The 24,934-nt window shown below is 38.5% G+C and overlaps 12 protein-coding genes across 12 annotated transcripts; 3 read left to right on the forward strand and 9 right to left on the reverse strand.

Moving 5' to 3' along the window:
- Window positions 1–101: 101 nt before the first annotated feature.
- Window positions 102–941, reverse strand: PIR5 (beta-1,3-glucan linked protein; the record flags this gene model as incomplete). The annotated part of the gene is made up of 1 exon (XM_056223368.1): window positions 102–941. The coding sequence occupies one exon, from the start codon at window positions 939–941 to the stop codon at window positions 102–104; it is 840 nt and encodes a 279-aa protein (XP_056077393.1).
- A 1,623-nt stretch (window positions 942–2,564) lies between these two features.
- Window positions 2,565–3,734, forward strand: HSP150 (heat shock protein HSP150; the record flags this gene model as incomplete). Its single annotated transcript, XM_056223369.1, has 1 exon — window positions 2,565–3,734. The coding sequence occupies one exon, from the start codon at window positions 2,565–2,567 to the stop codon at window positions 3,732–3,734; it is 1,170 nt and encodes a 389-aa protein (XP_056077394.1).
- A 595-nt stretch (window positions 3,735–4,329) lies between these two features.
- On the reverse strand, window positions 4,330–5,013 carry CIS3 (Cis3p; the record flags this gene model as incomplete). The annotated part of the gene is made up of 1 exon (XM_056223370.1): window positions 4,330–5,013. The coding sequence occupies one exon, from the start codon at window positions 5,011–5,013 to the stop codon at window positions 4,330–4,332; it is 684 nt and encodes a 227-aa protein (XP_056077395.1).
- Window positions 5,014–5,919: 906 nt separating this feature from the next.
- Window positions 5,920–8,457, reverse strand: FAR1 (cyclin-dependent protein serine/threonine kinase inhibiting protein FAR1; the record flags this gene model as incomplete). The annotated part of the gene is made up of 1 exon (XM_056223371.1): window positions 5,920–8,457. One exon carries the CDS (start codon window positions 8,455–8,457, stop codon window positions 5,920–5,922), a length of 2,538 nt encoding a protein of 845 aa, XP_056077396.1.
- Window positions 8,458–8,982: 525 nt separating this feature from the next.
- Window positions 8,983–11,082, reverse strand: SSY5 (Ssy5p; the record flags this gene model as incomplete). Its single annotated transcript, XM_056223372.1, has 1 exon — window positions 8,983–11,082. The coding sequence occupies one exon, from the start codon at window positions 11,080–11,082 to the stop codon at window positions 8,983–8,985; it is 2,100 nt and encodes a 699-aa protein (XP_056077397.1).
- A 322-nt stretch (window positions 11,083–11,404) lies between these two features.
- Window positions 11,405–12,763, reverse strand: FBP26 (fructose-2,6-bisphosphatase; the record flags this gene model as incomplete). Its single annotated transcript, XM_056223373.1, has 1 exon — window positions 11,405–12,763. The coding sequence occupies one exon, from the start codon at window positions 12,761–12,763 to the stop codon at window positions 11,405–11,407; it is 1,359 nt and encodes a 452-aa protein (XP_056077398.1).
- A 467-nt stretch (window positions 12,764–13,230) lies between these two features.
- On the reverse strand, window positions 13,231–16,065 carry VPS35 (retromer subunit VPS35; the record flags this gene model as incomplete). The annotated part of the gene is made up of 1 exon (XM_056223374.1): window positions 13,231–16,065. The coding sequence occupies one exon, from the start codon at window positions 16,063–16,065 to the stop codon at window positions 13,231–13,233; it is 2,835 nt and encodes a 944-aa protein (XP_056077399.1).
- A 422-nt stretch (window positions 16,066–16,487) lies between these two features.
- On the reverse strand, window positions 16,488–18,089 carry INO1 (inositol-3-phosphate synthase INO1; the record flags this gene model as incomplete). Its single annotated transcript, XM_056223376.1, has 1 exon — window positions 16,488–18,089. One exon carries the CDS (start codon window positions 18,087–18,089, stop codon window positions 16,488–16,490), a length of 1,602 nt encoding a protein of 533 aa, XP_056077400.1.
- A 479-nt stretch (window positions 18,090–18,568) lies between these two features.
- SNA3 (Sna3p) lies at window positions 18,569–18,937 on the reverse strand (the record flags this gene model as incomplete). The annotated part of the gene is made up of 1 exon (XM_056223377.1): window positions 18,569–18,937. One exon carries the CDS (start codon window positions 18,935–18,937, stop codon window positions 18,569–18,571), a length of 369 nt encoding a protein of 122 aa, XP_056077401.1.
- A 601-nt stretch (window positions 18,938–19,538) lies between these two features.
- DAS1 (SCF ubiquitin ligase complex subunit DAS1) lies at window positions 19,539–21,494 on the forward strand (the record flags this gene model as incomplete). Its single annotated transcript, XM_056223378.1, has 1 exon — window positions 19,539–21,494. The coding sequence occupies one exon, from the start codon at window positions 19,539–19,541 to the stop codon at window positions 21,492–21,494; it is 1,956 nt and encodes a 651-aa protein (XP_056077402.1).
- A 1,063-nt stretch (window positions 21,495–22,557) lies between these two features.
- RPA34 (DNA-directed RNA polymerase I subunit RPA34) lies at window positions 22,558–23,265 on the forward strand (the record flags this gene model as incomplete). The annotated part of the gene is made up of 1 exon (XM_056223379.1): window positions 22,558–23,265. One exon carries the CDS (start codon window positions 22,558–22,560, stop codon window positions 23,263–23,265), a length of 708 nt encoding a protein of 235 aa, XP_056077403.1.
- A 279-nt stretch (window positions 23,266–23,544) lies between these two features.
- On the reverse strand, window positions 23,545–24,693 carry SMT1 (Smt1p; the record flags this gene model as incomplete). The annotated part of the gene is made up of 1 exon (XM_056223380.1): window positions 23,545–24,693. One exon carries the CDS (start codon window positions 24,691–24,693, stop codon window positions 23,545–23,547), a length of 1,149 nt encoding a protein of 382 aa, XP_056077404.1.
- Window positions 24,694–24,934: the final 241 nt, after the last annotated feature.

Here is a 24,934-nt window from a genome sequence, read left to right on the forward strand (position 1 = left end):
TAAAACGCTCCATATACAGTCAGACAGACTTCCTTTTCTATTGCTATTTAGTTATATTATTGGAGTACAATCATGACCTGCAAGATTATAATGTTGTTGTTTCAACAATCAACGAGACCAACTGTTTGTAAATGGACAGGATTACATTGACCGCCAATAGACTGATCGTAAAGGTTATAGAAGGTGCCCGACAAACATTGGTAAAACACGTCATTATTACCGATAGCTAAAGTGCCATGCTTTGTTATCGACCAGCCACCAGCGTAGATAGCGCCTGCCTGTGGAGGTGGCCCATCAAATTGAAACTGTCTGTTTGCTACAATAGACCCAATTCTATTCTTGGAGTCAATCAGAACACCACCCTGTAATGTCATTTCCAATGTGCCAGAATTTTTGCAGGCTTGTACTTTGATTACAGTTTCGTTATTTGAGCTTTCTGTTGGTTCTAGCCTGCTCTTTGAAGGCTCACGCTTACTTGTGGATACTGTGGTTACTTGAACTTGACCATCATGAATTTGAGATATAGCGGTTGCAGTTGCAGTTTTAGTTGATACAGAAATGGTGGATTTTGTAGCAACATTTTTGGCTGTAGTTAATTGTAATTGACCATCACCTATTTGTGACACTATGTGAGACACGGAAGGTACTTTCTGCGTGCTAACTTGTACCTGACCGTCACCTATTTGTGAAACTGGAGCAGGTACTTTTTGTGTCGTCACTTGCACTTGACCGTCATTGATTTGTGAAATGACATTTCTTTTGACCTTACTTTCAATAATAGTGAAAGGTACAACAGCGAGACCAAATGAAGTTCGGTAATCTGTTGTACCACCATCCATTTTGGAACTTGGTGTTAAGGTTGCCCATGGCTCAGGTGGAGCGTATGCGCTTAGTGCAATACTGGTTAATAGGGATGTTAGGACTGCTTTCTTGTAATACATAATATGGGTTTTACTTGATTATCAGCTTATAGAGGATTGTGAAATATGTATAGCGATATAAATACTAAAAGAAGAATAGAAACGTATTTATACATATATATATATATTTGTTATTTTCTTCTTTCCATCATTTTTGTTTCCTATTCTTCCGCAAAGATAATATTTTTGTGTGAAATGAGAAAATGGTTATGGTCGAAATTTCTTCCACAAAAAACTGAATTCTTTTGTGGTTTTACAGAACTTATTTTCTCTATTCTTATTACTTATTTTTTCTCTCCTATCTATTCCTTGTGTTCCTCAGTTCAAGTTCATCAAGGGAACACCGGAGAGTTCTACGCATGTCACAAGTCCTTTCTAGTTCAAGCAAAATTGGTCGATTTCGAAAAACAAGAGCCTAGTACATAAATATGGTGGCATAAGACTAGCAAGGTACCTGCAGGAACCGCAAGTAAGATGTGAGTGTGGTGAAGGAAGATCTAAAACAAGTAATGAATAGTTTCTTGCCAATCAATACAATAACTTTCTACAAGTTTACCACACTTTTAGGTCGAATTCTTGCATTTGTCTCCTTTTGGCAAAAAAAGACGAAATGGAGTCTATACTAAAATGCGTTCTTTTCGTCTTTAGGAAAAGCGCACTGTGGTAATCCCCAAAGTTTAAGTTGAGCTAATTTCAAATCGGTAAAAGATGTAAGGAACAGCAAAGGATAAAATATAGATTGACTGAAATCAGTACCAAAAGATACTACAAACAGCAAGCGTAGTCAAAAACAGTTTAATATCTTGAGTGAATTTACCGTTACGGGAAAAATAAGATTTAATTAATGTTCAAGTATACAAACTTCGTTAAGCCAGCCATCCGTTTATGGTAAAGCGGTAAAAATTCTACACACAAGTAAAAAATCAAAGAAAGAACAAGAGCAATAGCTGCTGATCTATTCTCCAAGATGGACATGACGCTTTTTTTGCTGTTCTGACCTTTAATTTATGTAGAAGAAGACAAATTTAGGATATAGAAAAGCATAGGCTTGGTTTTGCAATTAGTGAGGCAGGTCCTCCAACTCCAGCATGTTGCTGGCCCGCAAAACGAGTCAGTCTTACTGCTTTGCCACGTTCATTCCCCCCTTCTACCCAAATTGGGAAGCTTCAAAATGCAAATGAACATTTCCCGCTTCCATTAGAGGGAGGAGCTGCAAATGGTAATTCTTAGGAGCTGCTCACACTGAATGATCTCACTATTTCCTATTTGAGAAATTATTTCAGACAAAAATGGATCATTTAAGGCTTACCGTCTATAATGATAAATTACCAACTCAGCCTAATTTTTCTATTTCTTTACTAGATCGGGAAAACTAATTGTATTGGATCAGCTTTTTGTCAAGCGGAACACCACATTTTAGGCTAAATTTAGATTCTTGTCAAATTAAGAAAGATCCTAAAAAAGGAATGGTTGGTGAAAAAATATTAGATTAAATGGAGTGAATCCTCGAGATATAAAAGGAACTCTGAAAGCCAAATATTGATCAACTTCAGCTGTATCTTTCCTTTTAACACCTATCCTAAGAGAACATCAGTAAGAAACTCATATTCCTTTCCTAACCCTAGTACAATAATAATAATAATAATGCAATACAAAAAGACTTTGGTTGCCTCTGCTTTGGCCGCTACTACTTTGGCCGCTTATGCTCCATCTGAGCCATGGTCCACTTTGACTCCAACAGCAAAATACAGTGGTGGTGTTACTGACTACGTCTCCACCTTCGGTATTGCCGTTCAACCAATCTCCACAGCCTCATCTAAAGCTAAGAGAGCTGCTTCTCAAATCGGTGATGGCCAAGTCCAAGCCGCTACTTCTACTGCCGCTGTCTCTACCAAGACCACTGCCGCTGCTGTCTCTCAAATTGGTGACGGTCAAGTCCAAGCTACCACCAAGACCACATCAGCTAAGACCACTGCCGCTGCTGTCTCCCAAATCGGTGATGGTCAAATCCAAGCTACCACCAAGACCGCCTCAGCTAAAACCACTGCCGCTGCCGTCTCTCAAATTGGTGACGGTCAAATCCAAGCTACCACCACTACTTTAGCTCCAAAGACCACTGCTGCTGCCGTTTCTCAAATCGGTGACGGCCAAATTCAAGCTACCACCAAGACTGCCTCAGCTAAAACCACTGCCGCTGCCGTCTCTCAAATTGGTGACGGTCAAATCCAAGCCACTACCAAGACCACTGTCGCCGCTGTCTCTCAAATTGGTGACGGTCAAATCCAAGCCACTACTAAGACTACCGCTGCTGCTGTTTCTCAAATTGGTGACGGTCAAATCCAAGCTACTACTAAGACTACTGCTGCCGCTGTTTCTCAAATTACTGATGGCCAAATCCAAGCTACCACCAAGACTACTCAAGCGGCCAGTCAAGTAAGTGATGGTCAAGTCCAAGCTACCACTGCTACATCTGCTTCTCCAGCTGCCACTTCCACCGACCCGGTCGATGCTGTCTCATGTAAAACTTCAGGTACTTTAGAGATGAACTTGAAGGGCGGTGTTTTGACTGACGGTAAAGGTAGAATTGGTTCTATTGTCGCTAACAGACAATTCCAATTCGACGGTCCTCCACCACAAGCCGGTGCCATCTACGCTGCAGGTTGGTCCATTACTCCTGAAGGTAACTTGGCTATTGGTGACAATGACGTTTTCTACCAATGTTTGTCCGGTACCTTTTACAATTTGTATGATGAACACATTGGTACTCAATGTACTCCAGTCCACTTGGAAGCTATCGACTTAGTTGACTGTTAAACAACATAACTGTTCCTCTATTCTGATGAAGTTTTTTCTTATTTGCATTGATTAGAAAGGAAAAACGAAGAATCCTTTTCTACTATTACTCTAGTCGCATCCATTCCTTTGCATTTATCCTTTCCATAGTTAGCCAATATATCCAGAGTGATTCGGCTAATTCATACTTGATGTTCCCTCATAGTTCGTTCGTTTGGCAATACTAATTTATTGTTGTCCCTTATATACTCTTTCATAAAACGTTTATTCTTTTTATAACTAATTTTCTGTATATCATTATCTAGTAATCTTATAAAATGTTAGAAAAATTCTAGAGGGTAATAGTCTTTCATGTATCAATAAGCACATCGACTCCGACAGAATCTCACTACCACACTATTAAACTATTCCCTAAAGCTTACATTGAAGATCGGATATCGCTGTACTTAATTTTAACTCTTTATCTAAACAAAAGAAACCTTCTTTAGAGAACCCTAAAAATGTAATATACAAATCATTCATACCAAAAATTTTCTACAAATTATTTTTTCTATTTCTTATTTTCTTCTTTTCCCTTATGAAAAATGTAGGGCAATAAGTACTTTGATGCGGCTGTTTAACAATCGACCAAAGAAACAGCTTCCAAATGAATGGCGCTACATTGCTCGGCGACATTTTGATCGTATAAATTGTAAAAGTTACCGGATAAACATTGATAGAAAACATCGCTGTCACCCAAGGCTAAGTAACCATCTTCAGTAATGGACCAACCTGCAGCGTAGATGGCACCAGCTTGTGGTGGAGGACCGTCGAATTGGAATTGTCTGTTAGCGACAATAGAACCAATTCTGCCCTTGGCATCAGTCAAGACACCGTCCTTCAAAGTCAATTCTAAAGTACCAGAGTTCTTACAGGAGCTGTCTTTCAAAGATGGAGTGGCAGCACAGGAAGAAGAGGAGGAAACTTTAGAAGCAGAGGAAGAAGCCTTTTCAGAGCTGGTTGGAGTAGCAGTGGTACTAGCTTGGATTTGACCATCGGTGACTTGAGAAGCAGTAACAGAAGCAACTTGAGTAGCTTGAATTTGACCGTCTGTGATTTGAGAGATAACATCTCTCTTAGCCTTGGAGGTGATTGCTTGGACGGCAATACCAAAGGTGGAAGTGTATTGAGCAGCACCGCAAGATATGGAGCCAGTTGGGGTTAGGGTGGACCATGGCTCACCTGGAGTGTATCCTTCGGCGGATGCAGTGGCAGAAAGAGCAGCGACAGAGGCAGCTAGGGCAGCGTTCTTGAATTGCATTGTAGATGTGAGTTTAGCGAGTGAAGTAGTTTTATGTTTCTTATTTTGTTTTATAACCACTACCTGCTAAAAAGAGAAGCATAAGAACAAGATGCATTTGCCACAGGAGAGGTTGTCTCTCTTTCTCGAATACTTATATACCGGCTGTTTGGAGTTGAAACCTTCGAGAATTTTCACCCACTGTTTAAACTTGTTTCTTATTTCGTTTTTGTTTATGGACGTTTAGCTTAAATCGGCGCGAATTTTTGGCGCAGTACATGCCGGCCCGTTTCTTTTGGGCGACCGTGTCTCGACCGTAGCGTAGCGAAAGGGGAAAAAGAAAAGCTGGGAGGATAAGCCAGGATCTGGCCCGTGGAAAGCGTGCGGAATGCAAAGATGGTCCAGTAAGGCACCGCGGAAAAGAGCGGGTTGCCCTCTTTTACGAGCCGCGGATTGGCAAGTACAAACGATATAGGAATGGAGGATCACGTGACTAGAAGGTTTGCCAGCTTCATTTTGCTGCTTGAGTGGTTCCGTTGGCTCTGTAAATTGAACGTGTTGGCGTAGTCCGCTGGAGTTTGCTTGAAATGGTACTGTGGGGAGTAGCAACATATCAATAATCTCATTTTGATACAATTAAAAATAAAAAGAAAGTGACCCGGCTCAGGTTTCCATTTCCATTTTCATCATCATTTTAGGACCCGTTAAAGGATGCACTTCCGTTTTGGGAAATAGATAAACAACGCCAAACGAAAAGTATACATATATGTACATAACGAGGTTAAATTATCACCTACAGGATCCCCTCAGGCAAAGTTTAAGTTTACTCAATATCTATTTATACATTAACTGCTATTTACGACGCATTTTATATATTCAGTCATTACGTATGATAGGTGAGGAGAAACGAAAATAAAAAGAGGGAAATTATGGCCTCGAAGTACGGGTCTTGGTCACTTGAATTCTAGGAGTTGAGACACCTAAGGTGTGGTAGGTTCTTTGCTGCTTCAAGAGGTCATAATATTCTATTTCCATCAAGTCAGAGTGCGGGTGCTCAACTGGATGCATTAGACGCGTTTTCAGTTCACCCGCGGCCATGTCCCCCAAATAGACTTGCTCGGATGTATCTTGTGGTCGGCAAAAAGTCACGTTTAAATAGCGCTTAGTGTGCATTTCTTCTAAGAATTGCTTTATGCCGGCATCCATAGGAGCCATGCGACGTTGCGAAATTTCGTACTTCCAATGGTTAGATAACTCGTCAAAGACGTCCTTCAATTTTTGATCACGTTCGATTCCGGCAATGTCACTACCATTGAGAACTAAGATTTGCTTGGCATATTGAGTCCCAATGCGGCCATTTATGTCCACATATGCGCTTGTTGATGCTAATCTTACACAAGTTTGTAAAGTGACCTTATACTGTTGTTCTTCGTCATGAAAAACGTTAGGAGGAACTACTTCTAGATTATCCAAGAATGTTGTCCATCCCTCCCAGTTTTTATTTATCATTCCGATGAAAGTCCCAAATGGGCCCACCTGACCGGATCCATCTCTTCCAACAACGACTATACCTAGCAAGTCTTCTGTGTTTAGCCCCTCCAATATATGCTGAACATTTTTCAAGAGTATCTTGCGGTACAGTTCTCCGCCAGCATGTGACAAATTCAGACTTACTATAAGCTTCAAAGGCGTCTCGTTTTGCAAATTTTTCCACGGTAGACGAAAATTGTTATATTGTGCTGCTATGATATTAGGTGGCGCCCCTAATGTATCGAACATATTGGTATTACAGAGATCCTTCACTGTGGAAACGATTTCAGTCAATGGCAGTGTTTCCAATGAGGTGTTTTCTAAACAATACTTCCACTTGGCTAGCAACCACTTCTCACAGTTTTCACTGAATCGTAGATAAATCTCAGGTATATTAGTGCTTTTTAGATTACAGAGGAGTACGTTTTCATTGAATTTGATTACCTGATAAAATTGGTCCCTTGGAATCTTACCCAGGATTCTCATTTCATCAAAATCGAACAAAACTAAGAACTTGGAAAATAGTATTACAACGTTGTTGTCTACCCATTGGTCACCATCATCAGAATACATTATTTTGTCAAACAAGACCAAACTCCCGAATTCCTTATCCCTATCCACATTAGTTTCAATATATTGGTCGATTTTCTTTTTCCACTCCTTTTCTGTTTCTTCTCGTTCTTGGCAGTTCACGGAATTTACATCTTGCAAGTCCTCTAAATCATCACATTCATCGTTACTACGCATTTCAGTGAACTTTAAGTTAACCATCACACGCTCATTTTCTGTTTTTTCAAACCATACTTCAGCAGGGCATTCGTTTATTTCATGACACTCCAATTCTTCGTTAGTGCTCAAATTAAAAGGGTCAGTTTCTATCGATTGATTAATAAGTGGAGGGCTCAAAAATGGGCTATCAAGGTAGCTGCCAGTCTCAAGTTGTTCATTGTTAGATAAATGTGGTGTTCTGAACCCATCACATGAAATATCTGCTGTACGAATCAATTGATCTTGTGGTGTAAACTGAGAAAAACTACCAGTAAAGCTTCTTGCCGATTTCAAGTCAATCCATTGTTGCTGCATGTTGGATGACAGACCATCATCACGAGCGCCTGCGCCCGTTAGGAGTTTGGATACCATTTCAGGAATAATTTCTTTATCCCTCGGCTTACTCACTTCGCCACATATTTTACATTTTGGAAACTTACCTTGAAAGTACAGAGTTTCAAATAACATCAAATAGCAATTATAATGGCTGGTATGCGAACATGTGAACTCTACGACCTTTTCTCCAGTAAATGTGGAGCTGATACTCTCCTCACAGATCAAGCATTTCTCACCTATGTATCTTTTTGGACCTGATTGTGAGTTGCATTTTTTTATGTTTCTTGCCAAACTCACCATAAAGATTGGCGAATCTTCCTCATCGTACGAATCTCCATCGATACAACAATCTTCATCCATAACCGTAAAATTGATATCTGAAACAGTGTCACACATGGTTGTGGAGTCAGAAATCGACTCTCGGAGTAGACTACTTGTCAAATTTGTAGCTTTGATGTTAAAATTGTTGCTACTTGTGATATTTACTGGCGATTGTAAAGTGCTGAGCTGACCTGTTTTTGAAAGACCAGATGTTACTGACCCTGCTGTTTTCTTCAAGCTTGGTGGGGGGGATATTGGCCTAGACAGATTTAGTGGTTTTGGTATGTTACCTCTTTTGGACATCATTAGACCAAAATTGGGGGTAAATTGGCTATCTTCTATACATCCAAACGTAGGTGCTTGTTGTTTCTTAAATTCTGGTGTCTTTCTGAAAACTTTACCAGATAATCCTCTCAGAAATTTTTTCGGTGGTGATCTTTCAATATCACGGTCCCCACTTGGTGGTGTGTGTAATTTTTTTTCAAATGAAACTCTCGTTGGTGTCTTCATTATTAAACTGTCTCCTCAAGGTTTACTGAATTTTCAAGTGAATCTACAGACTTAGTATGAAGAAAAATTGTCAGAAGTATAAAAGTAAAGTTGAGACCCTCGATTAGATAGCATTTCGTAAGCTCTCAAGACAAAAAAAACAAAAAAGAAAATCCCCATTCTTCTTTAATAATTTGAATATATTATATACTATGGATCAAGATACCTTCGCATTTGAAACTTTCTTAGTGTAATCTAATTTCCTTTTTCCTTTTTGGGTATTTCCAGTGAAAAGACCGCGTGTCAAAAACCACATCGCAGGAAAAAAAGGAGATAGGCAAACGAAAGAAAGTTGCATTCTGAAACAACTGAGGCCCTCTTGCTTTTTAAACAGTTCCAAAGAAAAAAAATGAGGCACATAATTATTTCCTTACGAGGAAAAGTAAAGGTAACAAATGAAAAGAGCCTTTATAGTATTTTCTGTAGTGATACAACTGCAATAGATTCTCTTTCACTTCCAGGTGGGCTAAATACTAGTTAAGTATATCATCCATCTAATTGTGGATCAATATCCCATTGAATTTTAGTGACCGCATGTAATCTCTCCAAGATATCACCTATGGGTGTGAATAAACCGAATTGTCTTTGTTCACCATCGTATGAATGCAACATACCTACAAGTCCCAGCCCCGGTCGATCTTCCAACTTTGTTAGAATCCATGCTCCTGAATCTCCCGCACTTGCAAACAAAGGTGTTGGTGATGCAACAACGAACTCACTACTTTGCAGTTTTCCATCCGCCCAGTAAACCAACTTTGTAGAGTTTAATTGGCCTGAAGTGTAACCGGTAGAAGCACCTACTTTAAACACTTTCATGCCAGATTTCATTTTAAAAATCTTTCGTTTAACATGTAGATTTTGAAATCTTAAAGTCGGGTCAGGAAAAGATTTCATCTCATTACCTAAAGTATTCTGACATTTAAATGATGAATTAACCTTGATAATAGCAAAATCTGATAATCGGTGTTCAACAATAGCTCTCTCCCCCCAAACGACCTGTCCAAATTTATTCGATTTTTGCCATTTCAAGTTTTCATCAATTCTTTCGACTTCTTCCAAGAAAGCTGTTTTCTCCATCGAGCCATCAGGGTACCTATCTGATTCTTTCGTCAAAACCTTCTTATATGAAGTCTGTAAAACATTAGAAGGTATCATGACGTTCGGATAATCTTGCTTTTCAGATAGCACAACATGAGCGCATGTTATGGCAAATGAGTAGCTTGCAAACTGAGAAAACTTCGTATCATTCCCCGTTTGCGGAAATAAATAACCCCCTAAAGTACCTGTAATTTTAGTACTTGCTTCAGTAGATAAAGACATGGAAATTGGCAATTCAAGTGGATTTTCCGACACCGTGTAAGGAGGTGAAAACTGAAATTTAGATGGTGCTATCGAACCGATATTTCGTTGTGTATGGGCCGGAATGCTCCCTACTGCTGATGCAGCCTTTTTAATGTAATCTTTTACGCAATACATGTGTATGTCCGGGAACAATGAGTAGAGAACCTTTATCATTTCATAATGCTCATGTTGCAAGTTAGGTAAACCAAACATGATTGTGAGAATTGAGCTTTTTGGGGTTATACCTCTTAGAATGGGTGCTATAAAAGCACCTTCTTGATCTGCTATCATAGAAGAATCCATTTTGGTCAATTCATCAAGAATCATACCCAGTTTATCCATACTGGGTAAATTGCAGTCATTATCAATGCAAAAGACTGATAAACATGGCAAAACACCTGATTTCGATACTAGATCATCGTCGGTAATTAGATTCATTTTTTTCAGAAAAAAGTAAAATCTTCGTAATAATATTGACCTCGAATTGGAAAATGCGTCGGAAACCAATAAGTTATCCAAAAAGTGTAATACAATTTTATTAATCTTCCGTAATGAAGACGATTTTTCTACGTTTACCCTGTACGGTATTCTTTCCCGTATTGTTGGTAGGAATTCTTTGAAATACTCGATAGCTTCAATGACTGCTTTTGAAATACTTATGACATCCTGATGAATATCGTCCATTATGTCAACTAAGTTTTCCTCTAACTCCGACAAACTCTTTTGAACATACTCTAAAGTAATAGTTCTCCTGGAACCAAGAGCGTTTTCCCTTAAATTTACTGGTGTAGCTAATGCTGAAGATGCTGAAGGGCTGAAGTCTGAGGTATTCTGAGCATCCAGAGATTCCTCTTCTTTAACAGGATTCAAAAAACTTACTGCCCTTAGTGGTTTCCCGACATCTACAAATCCTTGTGGATTTTTACTATTCTTAGCAGAACTGTGCCCACTACCATAACTACGCATTTCTGATGTGGCCATACTAGAAGAGGCTCCCGTTCCATAAGTTATCCTTCCTCTTGAAAATATAGACGACGATTGTATGGATGAATCGAAAGTCGTAGATGCATCATCACTATTCGTACTTACAGGGTTTGTCTTATTACTCTTGATATCTATTCTTTCTTCATTTCCTGGTACGTTATCAGACGTACTTTCTGCTGCGTTTTGTTCATTGTCTGCAGGTAAGTCTGTATTTTCCTTCTGTTTGTCCTTTCTTTTGTTTATACCAAAAAATTTGACCATCGCTATATCAAGTTTTAAACCGGTACTGGGCCAGACAAAAAGGAAGCAGAATATTATAAGTATTTACTAAAGTTTTATTGTTTGTTCATGTTTTCTACAATATAAAACTGCACGTTGAATCTTTCATTTTTCTTCTTATTAAAAAGTACTCCCGCCGCGACGCTTTACAAAAACTCTTAGTTAGATTGGGTAGTTTAATACAAATTATGCTACATATGTAAATTAAACTCATCAATGCTATGTTTCATAATCTCTCCGTATGTTTCAAGACTTAGTTATTGATCACAGAAAACATTGGCTTATGACATGAAAGAAAGCTGGCTTAAAATTTATCTTCTAAAGGAGAGTCGTTGAGCAATTGATGGAGTTTAGTGGAGCTTTGAGAAAGCTCACCCACTTGACTTGTGCCTTTCTCTTTATACGTACTCACTGCAGGAATATTAGCCTTAATTTTAGTAACCTTTGTACCATAAGCCCTGGGCTCCAGTTTGATCAATGTATGTAGAGGAATAGACATCCACGGCGATTCTTCTTGTGGAACATTCATGAAATATGCATATATACACCGAAGTACGGCCTGATGAGTTATAATGAGTACATTTTCTTGGCGTTCCAGTTCCATAATCACAGGCTCTAAGCGAATCACTACATCTCTGTAAGATTCTCCACCGCGATATCTATACTCGTATTTGTCGTTGTCACGAGCTTTGAAGTCTTCAGGGTACTCTTTTTCAATTTCTTCATATGTCATCCCATCACAAACGCCAGCGTCTAATTCATCCAAAGCTTTCCATTGCAATTTCTTATAAGGAAGGTACTTTGCCGTTTGCTGTGTTCTCTTCAAGGTAGAAGTCCACACAGTCAAATTAACATCTCCTGCACTTTCTTTCACTAAATGCTCTAATTTCTTAGCATATTGAAAGCCCCTTTCAGACAATGATGAGTCCCCACCAATTTTTTTCTCTACATTATATATCGATTCACCGTGGCGAGAAAGCCAAATATATTTTGGCTTAGGACGAATATTCATAACATAAAATACGATCCTACTTTCCAAATAGGTTTTAATCTTGTTAATTACCACTTCCTCAACAATATTGATTAATTTAACAAAAGTCACATCTTTATCTTTCTGAGCGTCCATAGGTTCATAGAATCTCTCATATTGTCCAATTCGATTCAAAAAATCAGCTTCCGCTACATCTGGCTCAAAGTCTTCATAATCTGGTGATGTGTTGCCAATATCTTTAGCGTTATTTATGATCAACTCATGATCATCACTCCAGCTCTCTAAAAACATTGGTTGGATACTATTCTTTTCACAGACGTCTTTAAGCCATTTCCTTCTTTCACGTGTACTATTAGTAGCATCGAAAACTGCCACAGTTCCGTCTTGTTTTGTAAACCAATCTATAATATCTTCCATAGCATTCTGAGCGGCCAACTCTCTAAGTTTGAAACCATCTGAGTTTTCGAAGTTAAAAAATTCAGCATCTATTGGGACATTCCCACTCACGTCTCTTCTGTAATTCCCCACATTGAAGCACTTCGCCTTAATTGATAACCATGATAAATACCTGATGATTTTTTGGGAAATAAAAGACTTTCCCCTGGCAGGTAGACCAACCATTATCACACATACTTTGATATCGTTATCATTGGAAATAGTGCTATATCCCATGTTTAATAGTATTAGTATGACTCAGTTTTTTGAACCCCCCTTTTCCTTATTACTTAACAAATTTCTTTTGACGAATTGAACAGCTAACCACGAGCAAAAAAAATGTGTTAAAGTTGTGTCCACAGACGAAAATGAAGCCGTTGCTGATATATACGTATTGCAAGCCTAAAATCCCTTTTTTGTACTTTATATGGAAGTGTAAGTTAATGAAGGATAAGAATTGATTTGCAGGCGCACATTGGCGCGAACCCACTTTTTACACAGAAAAACAAAGCAAGAACCGCAATTACCCAGTAGAGAGTTTTCATGTTAACCAATCCTTGATATACCAATAAAAAGAAAAAAGAACCCAAATTGAAAACAAGTTCTATTTTACTGGGGTCAAGATCCTTCTACGGAACAAACCTTCTTGACTTGATTTATATTCTTTAACCTAGGTGTGCATGAAAAGCAAGTACATAAAATAACTATACATATATGACTTTAAAGCGATCATCAACCTCTCTTTGACTTTCAATGTACTCACAAGTGCGTTGAAAATGATAGATGGGGATATACTTCAGCTGGTGTAATAACTTACTACCAGACGCTGTAGTTACGATTCCGTGTATTAGTGTAGAAGATCCGTTTAGTGTGTTGAGTTGAATATATGTACCATCTGATCCTATAGCTACATTAGTATCCTTATCTGTGTTTATAGACCCATCATCAATATTGGTGTTTGCCTTTACATTATTGTCCCCAGTAATGTGCAAATCATCGATTGAATTTGTTATCATGGAGGTACTGTTCTCTTCTAGTTTCAGCGATTTCAGGTTAGTTTTGATCAGCTCAATCAAGCCATTAATGTATTTTATAGAAATGTGAGTTTCAGCTTCATCACCGTGAATGAAATAGTAGAGGCATCTATTTAATATCTCGACCATTAGCTCACAACTTTGTTCGTTATCCATTATAGAATCTGCCACACGAAGTGACCTTTGTAGACATTCTAACACACGTTTGCCATCCCTGTAAAAGTTATCTGTGACACCCTCTTCTTCGCCGATATTTGAAATTTCTGTTGCCCACCAGAGGTGAGAACATAAATAAACGGCACGACATTGGTCCTGCTTTTTCAATAATTTGGACCCGTGCAGCGTACACCTGACAATCAACGAATCGTAGTAAGTTTCCTTGTAAAGGGATCTTGTCTTTTGTAGAGATTGAGCCATATAGATTAAAGCTTGCAACTGGGTCTTTGAATCACTTAGAGATTCTTCAAATATCGTGAAAGCTTGTGAGAAAAAATCATATGAGATTTCATTAAGCTGTAATTGATCAGCCAAAGTGGCACATTGTAAGTTTAACTTCAAAATCAAATCAGTGCATGAGTTATTACAAGAGTTGAAAATATCATTGATACACCGTGAAACAAATTTGAACATTTGCTTCAAAAGATTGGAATAGTGAGATAACAATGTCTTATTGTCGGGCCTTTTTTTCAAAAGGTACTCTTGTATCATACGACATTTCCTAACCAATTTCCAAAAATTGGTTATGATGGCTGGGAAAGTGTATTTAACATTGATACCGCCTTTAATAAATGAAGATTTGATAAGTAGTAATATTTCCAATTGCGCCTCTAAGCTAAATTGGGATATATTTTTCGATGTTTGTTTCCTGGAAATAGTGCCCATTAACCAATGAATCAAATGGGCTAACTTTTCTTGAATTGGATCCAATATCCACGATTCTTCTTCATCATGTCTATTAAAAAATACTTCGTCGATATTGGCTTCTGAGGAAGCAGCGTTCATAGTTGACCTACTTCGTGAGATTATTAGAGGCTCACAGATCGATAGAAGGCGTTGAACTTGCAGTTTATCTTCAATAACCAAAGGCGTGGAGTGGCCTGGTGGGTGCAACTTCGATTCTGGTTCATTCTCTGCTGATTCTTCATTTTCTTCATCCATTAAAATGTCCAAAATCTCAATGACAACTTTTTTTTGCAGACTGATGCTTTGCAAAGCTAGGATGTTTTTGTATGCTTGGCACTGAGAGATTAATTGAAAAATGAAATACTTTTTGGATGTGATACGTGGGCTTGGCGATGCTGCAGATGGTGAAGTTAACTGTAGTTTACTGCTCTGGAAGGATAATAAAACTAGGAACAAGTGTTCTGACTCCAAAGAAATATTCTTCTGACCAAAATCCTTGGTTTTTTGTAAAACCAGTTCAAATAGTTTGTTCAAATTTTCAAAATTATTAGGGTACCATTTCAAGCTTAAAACAATCACACTTTCAACTAGAGGGATGAACTGTTGCAACGATAGATCTGGTCTTTCATTGTTCAATAGGGTCAAGTAGTCCCAGAACGTACCAAACACGTCCATATCTAAATAGGCGTTTGAGGAGGTGGTGTTAGGTTCTTCCTCCAATTGCCTCGTAACATAATCGTTCAATCGATCGACCAAAGTGAGCACAATTTTGTTTATTGAAACATCAGGGTTTAAGTGCAAAGTCGTTTGCAATAAAGTATCCAATGTCTTCAAATGGAACTCGTCTGTGAAGACCTGACAAATGACATCCAAGAGATACTCTTGAGACACCAAGTCTCTACATTGAATTACTTGCTCTAAGATGGTGGGCAAGATATCCTGCCTATACATTTGGAAATTGTCGTCGATAATCTGTGAAAGACGGACTAGTTGAGATCCTACCAAGATTTGCAGCTCTTTTCTTTCACGGGTTCTTGTTTCCCTCTCACGCAATGGTCCCTGGTGTTGTAATCTCACCCACAGCTTGTTCATCTCGATGAAATTATTCATGATGAATTGAGAGTTGAAGGATGGATCGTCCTCCGGCAGTAATTCTTTGGTTCTCTGAGATAAATAATAGCGTAGAAACAAACCTCTTATTGGGTTCTGCACACCACGACACATTTCAATCATATCCTTCAAAATCTCCTTCTTGGGAGCATCACTGAAGGTCAGATAGCTTGTCCCGACTGTGATCATTAGGTAAAGTCTGGGTACCACGTTACCGGTGTACTGGACCAGTTCATAAAGGTCTGCTAAATGATGGTTCTGAGGATGGTTCTCTATAAGATAAGTGGATAAATTAGTCAATGAGTCGAAAATAATAACGTAGAGTTCGTAATACTTCTTGGGTGACAAGTTCGGATTTCTCAATTCCGTCAGCATTATGGAGGTGTGCTGCAGTGATTCCATTAATTTGTGTTGAGAAAGACACCTGTTCATCAATGCTGTACGTTGCTTGATGACAGCGATCGCATTTTCTGGTGAGTCAGCGTACGCCATTGTGATTTTCTTCCTCTTTCTTCCTTTCTTCCTTTCTTCTTTTCTTCTTTTCTTCCAACTTTTGATAATATATACTAACTTCACTGAACCTTGTTGAGCGGCCCTACATACGCTATTTGAATTTTTTTTTTTTCTTTTTTCTTTATAAGTACTCAGAGGTGGCCCTTGAACAAATAGAATATAATTCTCTCTCTCGCATCTACCTCAACTGAAGGGAAAAAAAAACGAATTCAGAAACGCCCCTTCGAAACAAACAGGCAAAACGGGGAACAAATAAAAGGAAGAGAAGAGTTGATGGTTAATTTTCAATATAAGTATAAAGGATATATATGTATTGACAGGAATAGTGGTAATTAAACGGTAAATGTCTTGTTTTACAGGGAGGAGAACAAAAAATCAACGGGAAGCGGCTGAAGGCCGGATCACAACAGTCTCTCCTCAAATCTCAATTCGTTTAGGGAAGGTAATCCAATCAGCAATCTCAAAAAGTTTTCCAAGGCGGTTCTTTGCTTGTTCAATCCGTTTACAGGATGGAAACCTGGTCTTGTTAATGGCGCTTTTAGCCAATAACTCAAGAAGGTCAAAACCGGATAAAAGCTCTCATATTTGTCATGATCTTCTTGGACCGAACTTCCCTTTTTATAAGATACTCTTGAACAAAATTCTGTCATTACCAAAAGATCGATGATCAAAGGTGTAGCTAAGAGTGAATCCTCGCAAACATTATGAATAGAAATTCTGTTGTGGCCCCCTAGCATCAATTCACTGTAATATTCATCCATTGCTACTTTAGAATCCCCAACGGGTTTCATATACTTTATTACGATGCAATGGTCCACTTTCTTACCGAGCTTGTCATTGTACAAGATGTCATTAGAGGCGATAATGTCATCTATGACTGAGCTCTTGGAAATCTCCTTGGACCTGAATTGTTTTGGAGCGGATAGGTTATAGCCATCATTATTACCCAAATGATTATAGGATGCGATGGAGACAGGTTTGATACCTGCATCCACTAAAAATTGGGCCAAGACAGACTTCAATTTAGTTTGTCCCGACTTAAAATCGTCTCCTGCAATGAAAGTCCCCTCATGCTCAGCTAACTGAACTAACCCGGGCACAAAAGTGTTCTGTGGTGAACCGTTGATGTAGGGAACACCTTCCAAGATCGATGCAGCCGCGAAGACCGTGGAAGGCGCAATCTCTTCGTGATCATCCTTGATGGATTGCAAGAGATTTTGCATAGTGTCATTAACACCCGCGGTCACTTCCACGTACCTCTCAGTATTTGCAGTCCAAAGAACAATTACTTTATCCAGAGAGTTTTCCTCTTTGAAATGCTGTATATCTCTTCTAATTTGTTGCAAATGGGACCACTTACCTCTTGTAGTTACCTTACCCTTCTCATCCAAATTGATACAATTATTTGCTCTTTCATCTTGGTTCGCCGCGATGAAGTCAGGATAGTAAATGGATGGTAGCGGTTTCACTGTGGACATCTTGGCCTTCAAACGCTGTTGTAGGTCATATTCAAGAACCTGTCCTCTTTGCATAGCCTCGTATAGATTTGCTTTGTTGATATCCCAACCAGAAACGATAAAATCGTTGGGGTTAACCATGGGCAATAGAGAGTTGAAAGGAGCGTAGACGTCGTTTCCTTCCGCATCAATGCCCAGTTTCAAAGTGGAGCATTGAGTCATGGAACCGAAGTAGTTTGGCTTTTTGAGACCTTCCTTAGTTTGGAACTCCATATCGTGCCTGTTAGCTAAGATCGACGCCACTAACGTGGACCCGTTGTTCCCACCCAGTCCAATGAGCATGATTCCCAATTTCTTCGGTTTGTTCAAGTCAAGTTTGAACACGTAGTCCTGGACAGTGGGCGTGACATCGAACTGGCCACCAGCTGTCTTCGTAACTACTGCGTTCTCATAGCTGTACTTAGTGAGCAGCTCGTTTTCTGTGTACGTGCACTTGTCAGTCACCACTTTAACAGAGGCAATTGGTGTCGTATTATCTTCTGTCATTGTTGTTTCTTCTTCATGTAGGAAAAAGGGAAGAGCATACAATAAAACGAAGGGAGAATCCAAAGTAAGAACTCAAGAACGAAACAAAGCCAAATAAGACGGCGAAAGCCTCAATTTATATATGTTTCAAATCCAATATTGCCGCCAAAACAGAGGGCACTTTCAGTGCTCCATGTGAAATATATAAATTTATTATATGGAGAGAGAAAGATATAATAAACACACCTAACACTCCATAATTTTCACATGCCGCATTTAGCCGCCGAGAAACATATCCGGCCTCCGCATTTTTTTTCCACATTCTGTGATGTGTGCATTCTGTATTGAGCCCCGGAGCACCGGCACGTATTTCCACAAAAAGAAAAAATAATAACGAAGAACGAAGAACGAAGAAACGAAGAAAAAGCGCTATAATTTACTCTATGTATTATTTAAGAGACACGGTGATAAATAGCTTGTCTCGATCACTCTGTACGGGATTATGGTTGTGATTGCTTATTGTCCAGTAAGGGCACCTCGGCACCAGCGTGGGCATCCTCATCGTAAGCTGGAGGTTGTGCCTCAGATGAAGCCTCAGGTTGAGCTTCCAAATCACGATTCACGGAAGAGGAGCGCTCGTAAGAGCGCTCCTCACTGGTTTCATACACAACGTAGCAGCCGTGAATAATGGCAGGGAAGAATAGCAGAAAGAATAGAAGCACGTTGAGTAACGAATCCCAGCTGAAAAAGCCTTTACGCTTCCACACGGAAACTGGAGCGATGAATAGAGCCAACACCATTAGCAACAAGTCGTCCTTGTTGATGGAGTATCTCATTCTGTGGTTTTCATTGTTATTATTTCTGTCCATTGTAGATTTTTACTTTGATATATACTTTTTGTGTTGTTACTTGCGTTTCAACTTGACCTATTCGTTACTAATGGCTCATTCGTGCTGCGCTTTGTTCCATTTATATACCGCTAGGATCCTTCCCCCTGTGAAAAAAACACCGAGCCTCCATCACGTGCCCGGAGAAACAATAGTTGCAGCGCTCTCGTCAATGCGCTATATGAACTTTTGCGAACTATCATATGCCCATTACGTATATATATGTTTGCATACCTGACATTTATATATAACTTTAGAGGTGTATACGAGCGAAAGAATGTGCACCGCAGTATACCGCTATACGTAGAAAACTACCTTCGATTCATCTCAGTCTTGCACTAGATTACACCCCTTTTTCCCTTCTTCTTTTCTTTGATCCTCTATTTATCAGAATTCACCTGCTTGCTAATCACAATCCTCCCGCGATATAGGAAGTATTACCCTACTATCGCATCCCACAAAGAGAAATATATATATGATATAAATAAATACCCTGTAGATTTCGATGCGGAGGAGATTTCAGAACTCTATGTAGTACCGAGGACATATAGACAGTGTTTCCCAGCCAGCATTTATCCATATCATGCCATTCCAAGACTATTTCCATAAGAAGAAAGCAGCGTTCATCAACAGGAACAATAAAAATGAGGCAGGTTCGCCGGCACTACGAAATATTACCAATATCAACGATATGAATCCGGCCGGCAAAGATAGGACTTATGTGTTCCAGCTAACCAGGCTTCCTGATGAACTCATGCAAGAAGTGTTTTCACATTTGCCGCAACCGGATCGCTTGCAACTCTGCCTTGTAAACAAAAGATTCAATAAGATCGCTACTAAACTGCTCTACAGGAGAATTTACTTGAATGACTCAAATGTAGTAAAGAGCGACTTCATGCATCTAGCAATTAACTGGACCTTGCTGAATTTGCCATCTTCTTTGAAAGAAGAAGAGTCACAGAAGATTGCCAACCTTAAATTGAAGAAACTTATAGAAACATTGCAAAATAATATTCACATCACTCAAGTCATCCAGTGGATAAGGATTAATTGGGATCTGGACCCTGTGCTACAACGATCTATCCTCAACATTCTCTGCAACCATGGTAAATCTTTGCAAAGACTAGAAAATGTCACTGATCCGACTTGTAATGACATCATCTCCAATGGTTATTTTTCTAAGTGCAATGTCTCAAGTTTCGACATGGCGCCTCCGAACTCCCTGCCTGAAATAGTAGTTCCAGAAAATTACATTCCAAATCTCACCAAATACCTATCCCAACGTATCTCCTCCCGACTCTCTCACATGACATTATTCATTGACCCCATAAAGTTGTTCAACTACCTTTATCCTCTGGATATGAAGTTACAAATTATCGATTTGAAATTGCATTGGAGAAGGGAGTTTTACAACAATGATTACTTCATTAACAGGATACGACCCGGTAATCCTCTGACCAAACTATCAGAGGTTTTCGACAAGAGAACTTTGAAAATTCTCACCATCATTTCTTGGAATGACACTTTATTGAAACGCGAGACCGAAATGCTGAAAGATTTCAAAGAGTTCAACCATTTGGAAGATTTATCTTTGATTTCAATTAAACAGGACGTTCATATTCTCGTAGATCTATTCAGTTCGTTAACCAATTTGAAAAGGCTGAAAATGGATTTTTTGGAGGATTATATACCTGAACCGACAAACCCTCACATTTTTCTGTCTATTCTCTTAGCTTGTTCCAAGTTACAATTTATAGATTTGAGATATGATGGTCTTATCCCACAAATTATCAATATTCAAGCCAATAAGTTCCAATTAAATCAGCAATGCAACTGCAGAAACTGTCAAATAGTATTTACTGACATTCTAAAGGGAAAAATATTTATGTTCCCAGAAGATTACTATATTTACGATAGTCAGGATATTGCCGCAAAGGACATTTTCAAAATGATGAAGTACTTGTCCTTGCTACCGTACTCAAAAGCTTGTGATGCTTACCCGAGTGTGAGGACACAACCAATGAACTTAACCAATTTTGTGACTAAGATGAATGCGAAGCTTTTGGAATACAGAAACTCTAAATCCCAGCTTGTGCCCAAAATCGTTAATAATCCACATGAACACTCTACAATAACTTCTACGTCCACTGCTCATGTAAATGAACCCGAAATGATAATAATCGATGATGACAGTGATGACACTGTCACTACTATTTCCGGTGACTTAGAACTCCCTCATGATTTATTGACCAAAAGGGATATCATCATGTGTTATCACGCTCTCATTCATCATTTCAAATCGATATACGTTACCTTTTTGAAAAGTTTCCCGAATTTGAGATTCCTGATGCTGAACGATATTCCCACAATAGTTATGGAGGAAAATAACGAACGTATTTTTGAGCCTGTCTTTTACCATTATGATTATAAAAGTAATTTGCATGGATGGTCTAAAGAAACAAACAAGAACTTGGAGAATGACACCAACAATAACAACAACAATCCTGATACCATTGCAAGAATAGCAACCGTTATGTAATTAGCTCATTATCGTGTATACTCGATAATATATACTCAACGCATTTTCTTTACAGCTACATGAATATTGATCACGGGATCCTTCCCTTGATCATTTGAAGGCCCAATTTACGATACGATGGCAAAACTCTGCCCCTCATTCCAATGTATCTGACATTGAATTGATGAAATAAATACAAGAAAAAGATGTTACTATATGATCACTCAGACATCCTAGGAAGGTCTCTAAAGAAGAGCGGTCACCGAGAGTACTAACGATGGGTTCGTAAGCGTACTCCTACCGTGGAAACTGCGAATGTTAAGGAACCAGTCTTTCATCACCGTGATCATAAAATTTATATACTATTTATCTTCATAAACCCCATTTGATAATCTCATGAGAAGGAAAAAAGGCTCAGATCTGCATGTGTTGTATAACACTGGCAAGAAAAGTTCCCGTTTGCAAACACTAATGATCATGAAAAGGAAGAGATATCACCGAAGCAATATTCACCTTTTCAAAATCACTCGCATTAAGAGAACGAGATAAAATCCCTTGTCGTCATGGTCGAATCGGACGAGGAAAGAAGAGACACCGTTATCATCAGGGCCAATTAAATTTTCTTTTCAATAAAAATGTAATGAAATTTCTCTTGAGATTATTCAAACTTGAATGTATCAAATGGGAAAGAGATAGAGCGACCAGTATTGGCAAAATGAAGAGTACCCTCAATCTTGATATATTCTTGTCACTGCTGTTATTCTACTTATGAAGGGATTAAATATAATATGTACGATAACTAATGTAATATACAAAAGCTTGCCCAGTATTTATACATTTTGTTCAACCCATAAAGTGTACAAAATGAAAAAATTTTCCTTTTGCTGCGAGAAAGAATTTTTCTTAGGGCAGGATCTGGTTGTTGGGTGTTGTGAAACTTTTTTTCTCTCAAAAAGTGAAATTAAATAATGAAAAATTTTATCGATGAGCATTGATAGTTCAGGGTATAGGGTACTCGGTATCATATAAATTGCTGGTTGAGTGTGCAGCTGACGTGCAACAAGAAGGATAAACAAAAATTCAAATGTCCAAGCTTTCGAAAGATTACGTATCTGATTCAGATTCTGAAGATGAAGTGATATCAAACGAGTTCAGCATACCAGATGGGTTCAAGAAATGTAAACATTTAAAAAGTTTCCCTCTCAACTCCGATAATAAAAAGAATTCTAAACAACAACAGGTTTGGCTGATCAAATTCCCATCAAATGTCGATATTTCCAAGTTGAAATCTTTACCAGTAGGCTTTGAATCTTACACAACGATGTCCATTGATAACCACGATTATAAAATCATGGATGATACAGATATCGAGTCTTCGTTAACACAGGATAATCTGAGTAATATGACCTTGTTGGTTCCTACAGAAAGTAGAGAGAGTCTCAAGATTGCAAGTGCGGCTAAGGATAATACGCCACTACAATTTGACAAAGTCTTTTCTATCAGTGAAACTGCTAAAATTCCAGCCATTGATTTTGCTAAAGTAAAAGTTCCACGTAAAAACGTCCCAAAGGTGGAAGGTTTGAAGTTGGAACATTTTGCCACAGGTTATGATGCCAAAGATTCACATGTAACTAAGAATGTGATGACAAAAGAAGATAAGAAAGAATCGAAAAAGCGTTCACATCAACACGAAGATGAGGGAGAGTCTAACGAAAAGAAGAAGAAGAAAGAGAAGAAGGAGAAGAAAGTGAAAAAGGACAAGAAGGATAAAAAGAAGAAGCATAAGGATTAAAGGCGTACGCGCGTGATTGTGTAATATAAGATAAAAATGTGCATTTGTGTCTCCGTGTTTTCTTTTTACGCACATACATAAATAGAAGGGCTTTTTTTTTGTTGGTGGAACTAATGAATGTTATGTGTGAGCAATATTACTATTTAGTTTTGCGTTTGTGCTTAAATTTGTGTATACTATTAGACATTTCACCATTTTCGGTATAATAAGAAGGATTCTTTCTAGCCTTGATTTAGAGCGGTGATACTATGAATGTTACCAGTGTTGTTTATGTATTCTTTATATCAGGTTCAATGGTAGGTGTGTTTTTAGATCATGTTCTTCATCGTTGATCATCTTCAGTATAGTTTCGAGATCGACTTGTAAGTATTCGAGGATTGATCTGTTTTGACATACCCGATAAATACCTTGTATGGAAATATCTAAAGATCTAATGAATTTGTATTGATCCATTATCGATTTAGGTGCTTCGAATGGTACCTCCAGCATAAGTTTGTTTTGTATACTCAATTTTACTATGCTTATTAACCATTTCTTGATCAATTTTGGTTCTTCCTCCATCCATTTTGAAATTGCCCTCAATATACGAACAAGCAGTATTTGATTTCGGGTAAAAGAGAGAGCTTCCGATCTATTCCCATCCAAGACTGTTAACTCGGGTAGTAGGTGGGATTTTTCATACAGAGATTGATAAATTAAAATCAAATTGTTATGCCTCCAACTATCACCTAAAACCTTAATGTAGTGAGATATTATTTGAGGGATATTCTCTTGAGAAATATCAAAAGTGAGACATCTCCACAAAAGACGTCGCAGTGGAAACGGTAGATCGCCGTAGTTGGACAACCAATGAAACTCGCAATCTTTTCTTATTTGTGCATTATGCGTTCTATAATAAAATAAAATGGATATTACTACTTTTTGATATTCGTCGAACAATGCCCTATGCTCCCATAAATCATTGAATTTGTTGAAGTTCTTGGAGAGTAGGATTTCTGTAATTTGACGCACATTGGTTAACTTACCCATATACTGCAGAAGCAGCAATCTGTCATATAGATCCTCAGATGACGCAGTTCGCAGTTGCTTCGAGGAAGTGCCTTCGTTATCTGCTGCCTGAGTGACTATTGAATTTAATTGTGAGAAGAGCACGTCATAATGAACCGCCACTTTCTGTTTCTTGGATTCTACTTCTGGTAGATTTGAGTTCAGTATCCTTAAAATGTTCTCTATGTGGTGATCCTGGAGATTGCTTTCTTTATTGCTTGAACGGACCAATAGCGATCCCCGTCTACTAGATTCAGAAGATTCGAATAAAGACCCTAATGACTTGATGGAGCCATTGGTTAAGTATTTTAGAGTCGATTTCAGTTCGTTATCCTTGGACTTCAGTAACCGGCTTGCTAGCTGAGAAAATGCCCTTCTCATAATCATGTACACTTATAGATGGAATAATAGAACAGTACACACGCTATCTCCTTCAAACAAACAAGATTATCTCTTTGTGGTATTGTTTGAGGTTAGTAAATCGCTTGAAAAGCCATATGCACTCCAACTATTTTCTTTTCGCTCAAACAGAAAATCGCTGTCACATTATTTATTCCAACTGTATATCGAATTGCTATTTATTGTACTACCAATAGAAAGAAAGGTGTTAGAAGCTACTACA

Source organism: Saccharomyces mikatae (assembly GCF_947241705.1).
Source record: "Saccharomyces mikatae IFO 1815 strain IFO1815 genome assembly, chromosome: 10".
Classification (NCBI taxonomy): domain Eukaryota; kingdom Fungi; phylum Ascomycota; class Saccharomycetes; order Saccharomycetales; family Saccharomycetaceae; genus Saccharomyces; species Saccharomyces mikatae.